This window comes from Carassius carassius, chromosome 7 (genome assembly GCF_963082965.1).
Source record: "Carassius carassius chromosome 7, fCarCar2.1, whole genome shotgun sequence".
In the NCBI taxonomy this organism is placed as follows: domain Eukaryota; kingdom Metazoa; phylum Chordata; class Actinopteri; order Cypriniformes; family Cyprinidae; genus Carassius; species Carassius carassius.
The window spans coordinates 37290637-37300350 of NC_081761.1; the positions used below are offsets into that span (position 1 = coordinate 37290637).

The window sequence follows — 9714 nt, forward strand, 5'->3', positions numbered from 1 at the left end:
AGAGATTCACACAGAGATCATTCAGCAGAAAGAAAACTGAACTCAAGTCACAATGAAGATCCTCCTCACCTTCTTCACTTTCTACCTGATCTCAGGTCAGAGCTTTTCTATTTCGTCATTGCAGTAATGATGCTGTTTTCTGTTCATCATCTTTCTGATCACATTATTAATCTGATTGACAGCTGCAGTGAGATGCTTCAGTGTCACTGGATATTCTGGAGGAAGTGTACTAGTTGATTCTGGGAAACTTTGGTACAGCGACTCCGTTAAATACATGGCCAAATTACCAGAGTGGAGAACAATAATAAATGATACGAAACATGCTAAATGGATTAATGAAGGACGAATCACACTGCTTCAAAACGATGAGGGAAACCTCATGATCTACATCAGAGATATAAATCAACGTGATGCTGGAAGATACGCAATTGATGTTCTTCACAGCTGGCAAACATATATGACTTTAAATGTGGAAGAAGGTCAGTCATTTTATGATCAAAGTATGTGTAATAGAACTGCTGATCATTTGAAATATTTTTTATATTCATAAAAAAAATAAATGTGTGGATTACAGGTCCATGTTGTAACGTGTCAAAGAGAGTGATGGTGAATTTTGGAGAAACTGCCACCTTCAGCTGTGAATATCCATACAATCATATTGATAATGTAAAGGTCATATTTAAAGAAGAAATAAACTCAATTGAGATGATCTACAGCACATGGAATAAGGAAGGAAGATTTGGTATTTCTGAATCTAAGTCTAAAAACCTCTTGAGTGTGAGAATCACTGCTGTGAGACCAGATGATGGAGGAGTTTATTTGTGTGGAGTTTGGATCGACAGACACTCATATAGTTACTCCATTATTAATACTGTTCATCTACATATTATTAGTGAGTGAAACAAACTATAAAATCTAGTTGTAAAATTCTAAAATCTATATTTGATTTAATGATATTTGTGTTTGACAGATAAATTGAATGTGTATAAAGTGAGCGGCTTCTCAGGAGGTCGTCTGATGATCAAGTGTGAACATCCTCAATACAAAACCAAACCAAAATACATCTGTAAAGAATCAGACGGATGTTCAGAGAGGAAGAGTCCAGGAGTTCAGGATGAATGGATGGAGAATGGAGATGTTTCTTTATATGACGACACCAGAGCAGGAGTCTTGATGGTGTTTTTTAGAGAGCTGAAAGCTGCAGATGCAGGAACTTACAGGTGTGGAGTGAAAGAATCTGACTATACTGAGAGATTCATTGAACTACAGCTGAGCGTCAAACACGGTGAGGAACAGAGAAACTGAACAAATAATTTACCTATACAATATAAAGTATTCTATGTAAGGTTTTCTTGCTTTGTAGATGCAAAATATCCAAAGAGAGTGACAGAATCTGTGTATCTCGGTGAAGAAGTCATCATCACCTGTCAGATCCCAGAGAAACATAAAGTTCATTTCTGTAAAGAGGATGATAATCACATCTGCCAGAACATCAGCTCATCTAAAGTGACAGAAATGAGTGGTTCATCAGAAAGAAATGAAGAGAGAGTTGTTACAGTGAGCATCAGTAATGTGAGTGTGAGAGATGCTGGAGTTTACTGGTGTGGAGCAGAAACCAGAGACACAGATCTGACTTTCATCTCCCTGAACACTCAAATTCAGCTCAACCTCATCAGCAATGGTATTAGAGTTTTTTTGTATTTTTCCATGTGTTAATTATCAGAAAAAAATGTGGTTTCAATATATGTGGTATTACATAATTGTATACCATATTGATTAAGTTGAAAATATTTCAGCCACATGTCAGTTTTTCTTAAGGAAACATTTCTCTAAACTAATGTTGTGAATTAAAACAAATAACCCCTTCATTTGGATGTTTCTAAAATATTAAAGGTGAAAATAAGCAACAGAGCCCAAACTAATAAAAGGTTAGTTCACCCAAAAAAGGAAATTAGTCTTTGTCGTACTCACCCTAAAAGCATCCCAGCTAAATGTGCTTTCTTCTTTCAGATGAACACTTTTTTTTTATCACTTCCACTGACTATCGTACATGAAAGCTGTTCCAGTGGATGACGTAAGTCGTTGGTGTTGCGTGGTTAGTGACAAACGTGGAGACAAAACAAAATAAAACACCGGTCATGAATTAGAAATTCAAAACGAGGATTTGTAAAGAAAAATGTCGGAGGATTTCAATATAAGCCAAGAGGATGTTTTCTTTTGCTAATGCTCCTGCATTTATCTAGTCGCGCGCACAACGCATATGTCGTACGTCATCCACCACAGTCAGTGGAAGTGAGAAAAAAAGTCTTTATTATGTTTGAAAAATGCATGGATTCACTACAAGGGGACTTTATTCATCCCACATTGCAGTGTAAGGGACATTTTATTATGGATGTGCGCACTTTATTTCACGTCTTCTGAACTTTGTTGGATTAAACTTGAAAAATGTTGTGTATTGACATCTTTTCACAGTTTAATTAAAATATGTTTTGATATTCGGTTATTCAACGCTTTAAAGGAACACTCCACTAATTTAGAAAATAGGCTCATTTTCCAACTCCCCTAGAGTTAAACTGTTGAGTTTTACCATTTTTGAATACATTCAGCCGATCTCTGGGTCTGGCGGTAGCACTTTTAGCTTAGCTTAGCATAGATTATTGAATCTGATTAGAATGTTAGCATCTTGCTTAAAAATGACACAGAGTTTTGATATTTTTCATCATCTACTAAAACAATAGCAGAATAATAAACATTGTATATAATTAAAAAGGACAAAAGTGAAAGGAGAAACACAATTTAAATAAACAGGTGTGTATATATGTATATATATATATATATATATATATATATTAAAAACGTGAAAGGAGAAATTTTAGACTAAAACTTTGGATAAAAGCGTCTGCTAAATGCATAAATTTAATTTTAATTTTATGCATTTAGCAGACGCTTTTATCCAAAGCGACTTACAGTGCATTCAGGCTATCAAATTTTTACCTATCATATATATATATATATATATATATATATATATATATATATAGTATATGTACATGGGTATATATACAGACAAGTAAACAGTATAAAAAGACCAGACATATACAAAATGACAAAAGCCATATGTGTTTTATTCTCAGATTTCTCCAGGATCATCATTATTATCATGATTATTAGTGTGTGTGTGATTCTGCTGCTGATCGCTGGATTCACTCTGACTGTGTGCAAATTAAGACACAAGAGAAGAGGTGACGCTCACACACAGATACCCACAATCCCCTCTGATGGGATCCTGTATGCTACTGTCAGTTTCCAGAAGCATGAAGAGTCTCTCAGTGAAGCTACAGTCAGATTCAGTAAGAATGAGATTCACTCTAATTACACATCTGTCAGTCACCGCTAACTCAACTAAATGTAACAGATCACAGATCTTCTTATGCATAATATTAATATCTGTCAGTCACATATGTTGACATATATGTAATAAAACCTCTTTAATAGCAGCGTATAAACAGACAGGAATTCAAAGAGCCTATGTTATGACACATAAAGCTTAAGAATTTGTTCAGAGCTTTTAAAATGAGCTGTTTTCTCTTTATCATCTCTCTGGATATTTATTATTATCACCTGCTTTGGACATACAAGAGATACTAATAAATGAGAGATTATGAGAAATATAATTTTAATAACATCATTATTTTTGGCAAATTGCAAACTTTAGAAATGTTTTATAAAGTAACTGATTCAATAATTTAGCCTTTTTCATTTAATTCATTTTGTTATATTTCAAATGTTAAACATTGTCATGATATGAAATGTAATAAAACAGCATTTACAGAGGATTACTGAATCTTGTATATATATATATATATATATATATATATATATATATATATATATATATATATATATATAATATATTCAGTATTAACAGATTCCACAGAAACATTCAGAAATACAGTTGAAGATTATAATGATCATCATGAAAGATAAAAAAAAAGTTGTACTTGTTTTTATACTAATTTTATTAATGTTATTAATGTTTTATATAATTTCTGTTTTAAACATTCACATATCAACTAACATCCAGCAGTCACAGCTGTATTTTAATCTGATATTCTTTTCACAAAGTTTCTCACGAATGCTCAAGTTGTTTGCATGACGAGCAGGCTGTTTTTCCGTCCATCTCAAAGCCACAGAAAACAAATGAAGTTTCACCGTCTCAGATAAGTTTGACTGTAAAGTTTAAACGGACTTCTTCAGGAAACCCACAGTGAGACATGAGCATGAACACAGACAGACAGAAGATGAACATCACTGTGAACCGAAGACAATAATGACTAAGAGCTGCTCATTCACTTTCAACATGTTCTGGAGGTGATGAAGTGAGATTACAAATAGAAGTCCACAATTCTTCAGTGACAGAAAATGTCTATAAAATCCTTTAAATATCACATATTTGTAGTTTTAAGTGCATTTAGAAAATTGATATAAGTAACTTACCTTTATACAACAAAAAAATGCAATTTCGACAACATCTACAGGTTTGTTCTATTAAATTGTTTTTTATTAAGATTTATTTTCATAATTTTCAGCATATTATGGCACTAATAGTTTGCTTTTCTGAAATCAGTCAGTCATCAGAGATCTAACAGATCTAAAATGTCAGTTGCTGTTGTGTTGTACAGCAAACAGATGAATACAGTAAAGTGGTGAATTTGTGGTCAGTGTGCTAAACATCATCAACATGACATGCTCTCCAGCTTGTGGTTTTCTTTTGTACTTGTATTCATATTATGTGGGTCAAAACAAGAAGCTCTTTAGTCACCTGCATGTGTGATCAATAACAGGAAATAGTTTTTCAGTGCCCCAGTTTTTCCACTCTATAAAAAGATGATGTGATTTAAAAAAAAAAAAAAAAAAAAGTTTATAATATATTCTCAGGTGTTTTTCTAAAGTGCATTATTCTAGTCATATGAAATATTTGCTAGATGAAAGTAAAGCTTAATTTAATTTTTTTATTATTATTTTTGCTTATAAGAGTGCATAAAATAACCTACAGTATCCAAGTCCCCCCGAAATCAACACTGATTATTTTTCTTAGTATCAATATATTAGACTTAAGGTTATGAATAATCTAGTGTGATCCAAAACAGTGACAAAATAAACAATTAGTTATATAAGCATTCAAAACATTTTTTTCACAATTTTTTATGACATCCTGCTTCACCACTTCAGCTTCTCATCCAACATTCATTCCAATCTAGAATCCGAACATCCCAGCTATAATTTTTTGTTCTAAAAATGTTCTAAGAACATTCCCATGGATTGTTTAACAATGTTTTTAGCAGGTAGTTTTATTTATTTTACCAGAACGTTCACTCAAAAGATGGGATAATCTTCTCTAAAAACATTCAAAAAATGTTTATTAATAACATTATTAGAACATTATCACCTAACATTCTAATTAAGATTTAAGCAGATATTTAGATGTTGATGTCTGTTTAAAAGTAATAGTTTGGTTTGATGTCACCATAATGGTTATAAGTGTTGGTTTTAGTTGTGCAATTAGACTTGTCAGTGTTCTTATTTAACTGCTATAATCTTTATTGTGGCAATAACAGCTAGAGAATATGTGGTTAAATGACACTGGTTGCTTGCTGATATAAGACATCATCACATACAGTATGTGGTCTGGTTACCTGGTTTCACCCAATCTAATGTATAGTGTTAGGTACATGTTATTTATTAAAGTTACTCAATGGGTCGACAGCCTGAGACCCAGCGGAATTCAAAGCAGATAATTTTAAGGATTTCAAAAAAACAAAAAATAAACCTACTTTTCTTTGTCACACAGACAATTAATTATTAATATATAAAGTTATATAATAATATATATAACCATATATATATAACCATAGGTGCAAGGTGTACGCTGGCGCGTTTGGCTGCCGCTGCCGCTGCTCACTGGGTCTAGAGCCCTCATTTGGATTATTTTATACCAATCGAAGTTTGACCAACCCCTCTGAAAGGACCTGAAAAGCCCTCTTTCATCTCTTTCACGAACTTGATTTGGAGTTATTTGGATTTGTTATACCAATCAAAGTTTGACCAACCTGAAAATCCCTGTATCTCCATTTCCACAAACTTCCATGAACTTGACTGGAGTCCACCGTGAGAGGTTTTCCTGACGGCTGCTCCATGATCTGGGCTGTCCTCCTGTGTCTGTTTGTTTTCCGTCTGTGGGACTTGTGCACGGCGCTGGCTCGCATAAGCGGGCTATCGGCAGACAGGCTGCCTTGTCGGCCAGCGGTTTGCGAGGCTGCGTTGCATTCGTCCTTGTTTGGCATGGCGTTCAGTTATTCCTCTTCACATTTCCGTGGACTCAACCCTGCATTCACTCCTGGACTTAACATCTCCATTGTAAATAAACTCAGAGTTCTGTGTCGCTCCCGTTATGTCCATCGGAGTACACGCAGATGCTTTGTTTACCATCAGCAGCCTGAGCAGTGCATTCCGTCGATCTGGACACGTCATCAGAGCGCTGCCACCAAGAGGCTATTTCATTCCAAGCAGGACAGAAAACGCGGAGTGGATCACAGCCTACTCCGGCCCCTACAGAGACATTCTGTTATCACAAATCCAGCGTCCCCTGTAAAAATTTAATTTTTAAATGCACAATCCCTTAACAACAAGGCATCTTTTATTCATGACCATATAATCAACGAGCAGATACACTTCATGTGCCTAGTTGAAACCTGGCAACAACCAGAAGTTTATTCTAGTCTCAATGAAGCCTGTCCCTCTGGCTACACCTACCTCAGCAAGGCCCGCACCACTGGCCGAGGTGGTGGCCTTGCCGTTGTGCACCGGGTAGATTTTGAGTTGTCCTCCCTTTCCCTGCCTGTCCATTCCTCTTTTGAATGCCTTGCATTCAAATGTAAACCGCCACTTTCCACTACAATGCTTCTGATTTACCGGCCTCCAAAACCGAATCCAGCTTTCATTTCCGAGATGTATGATCTTCTCACCACACTTTACACAACCCCAGGGAATATCATCATACTTGGTGATTTTAATATTCATGTAAACGACTCTTCTTCCTACTCTGTAGCTGAATTTAATAATCTTCTTGACAGTCTAGATTTCACCCAACATGTCAATGTCCCAACACACTCCAGAGGCCACACTCTTGATTTGTTGATCACCAACTCTACCTCCATCACCAATCTCTCGGTGCACGATCTGGGCGTGTCAGACCATAAGGCCATCACATTGGAGTTACCCACTCTGTTCCCCATCAGTAAGCCCAGCAGAAAAATCTGTTTTAGGAACCTTAAAAATATCAACCCAGTCACCCTGACTACTGACCTCTGCCATCTCTTTGCTGCAAACCCCCTTTCAGTCACTAATTCTGTGGATCTCTACAATTCATCACTCAGCTCACTTCTGGACCGCCATGCCCCAGTCAAGTCCAGAAACGTCACCTTCACATGCTCAGCCCCCTGGTACACCAAGGAGCTGCGGCTACAAAAGAGAACAGGGCGTGTCCTCGAACGGCGTTTCAAGGACTCAGGACTCGCTGTTCACAAGCTAGCGGGAACATCAGAAGGCCTACAGCAAGTCCCTCGGTGACACACGGTCCCGGTTCTACTCCCACATAATCAACAATAGCCCTGGAAACTCCAAGCAACTTTTCTCAACTGTAAATCATCTCCTCAAACCCCAGACTCCCCTATACTTCGGTAATATGCAGGAGCGGTGCAACAGCTTCATCCGATTCTTTAAAACAAAAGTAGGAAAGATACGCTCCATTCTCTCCAGCCCCCCCACTGTATCTGCTTCCCCGCCTTCCCTCCCCCCCCTTCTTCACCCTAGTTTTTTTACCCCCCCAGTAATATCCACTGACCCTCAATCTGGGACTACCCAGCTCCTCTGCTGTTTCAAGGATATCACTCAGCATGAAATTGAAGTCCTGCTAAGGAAGATGAAGCCATCCACCTGTGACCTGGATCCATTTCCCTCAGCCCTGATAAAAAGTCACTCTTCTGCAATAAGTCCCATGATCACCAATATCATCAATCAGTCTCTTCGGTCCGGCCATGTCCCCACGTCTCTGAAAAAAGCGGTCATCAAGCCACTACTCAAAAAGCCCAGCCTTGATCCAGAAGTTCCTGCTAACTACCGCCCCATCTCCAACCTCCCTTTCCTGTCAAAGGTGTTGGAAAAGGTAGTTTCCGACCAACTCCACAACCATCTCATAACTAACAGTCTTTATGAGAAGTTCCAGTCTGGTTTTCGCTCTGGCCACAGTACAGAAACTGCCTTGGTCAGAGTCACTAATGACCTACTGATGACGGCTGATGCTGGATCTCCATCACTTCTCATCCTTCTCGACCTCACTGCAGCATTTGACACCGTGGATCACCATATCCTTCTACACCGCCTCCACTCCTCTATTGGACTCTCTGATACTACCTTGGCTTGGTTTACATCATATCTCATGGACAGAACAGAGTATGTTTCCCTGGGTGGTGCTAAATCGGACACACACTCTGTCACTTGTGGTGTTCCTCAAGGATCAGTCCTTGGCCCCACCCTCTTCGCACTGTACATGCTCCCCCTTGGTTATGTCATCAGCCGGCATGGAATATCTTTCCATTGCTACGCTGATGACACTCAACTCTACATTAAAACAAACCCAAGCCCCTCTGCAGCCCTCTCCACAATTTCCACCTGCCTGGAGGAGATAAAGGCGTGGATGACGGCTAACTTTCTGCAACTCAATAGCTCAAAAACGGAAGCCATTCTTGTTGGCACTCCACATCAGACCCGGTCATCCACCATCACCAGCATCACCTTCTCCGGCCATGACATCCATCTTTCATCCTCAGTCACAAACCTTGGTGTTAGAATGGATCCTCACTTGACCTATGAGGCCTACATTAAACAGCTATGCAAAACCTCATTCTTTCACCTCATGAATATTGCAAAACTTCGTCCCATACTCACTCTCCCTGATGCAGAAAAACTTGTCCACGCCTTTGTATCCTCCAGGCGGGACTACTGCAACGCACTCCTCATCGGGATCCCAAGTAAGAACATCCAGCAGTTGCAATACATTCAGAACTGTGCTTCCTGTCCAGTACAGGATTGAATTCAAAGTTTCCCTTCTGACCCACCAGTGCCTCCATGGAACTGCCCCCTTATATCTCAAACAACTCATCACCCCCCTTTCCTCCTCACGCCATCTCCGCTCTGGACAGGCCTACCTCCTCCAGCCTCCGAGGACTAAGCTTCAAACTATGGGCGATCGCACCTTCTGTTCAGCTTCACGCAGTCTGTGGAATGCTCTCCCTGTCCATCTAAGGGCCCCACAAACTGTTGACTCTTTTTTTAAAAAGGACTTAAACCCCATCTTTTTAGAAAAGCCTATGGCTAAAAGTGCTATTTTTATGTCTTTGTTTTCTTTTTACGCTAATTTTAAAGTTTATAGTATATAGTTTGTTGTTTTATGTGCATTGTAGCACTTTGAGGTCATTGAATTGATGTAAAGTGCGTTACAAATAAAATGTATTATTATTATTATTATTATTATTATTATTATTATTATTATTATTATTATAATTATTTCCTTATGAAGCCAATAAACTCAAAAGGTATTTTATGTTTTTACAACTAATTTGAAGATTTCTTTGTTTTTCTTATTTTTGGGTATAT

The 9714-nt window shown here is 37.9% G+C and overlaps 1 protein-coding gene across 1 annotated transcript; it reads left to right on the forward strand.

The window, feature by feature from the left end:
• The first annotated feature begins 52 nt into the window (after nt 1-52).
• Nucleotides 53-7629, forward strand: LOC132144279 (uncharacterized). The gene is made up of 4 exons (XM_059555059.1): nt 53-95; nt 971-1285; nt 1364-1681; nt 7109-7629. Exons 1-4 carry the CDS (start codon nt 53-55, stop codon nt 7627-7629), a joined length of 1197 nt encoding a protein of 398 aa, XP_059411042.1.
• Nucleotides 7630-9714: the final 2085 nt, after the last annotated feature.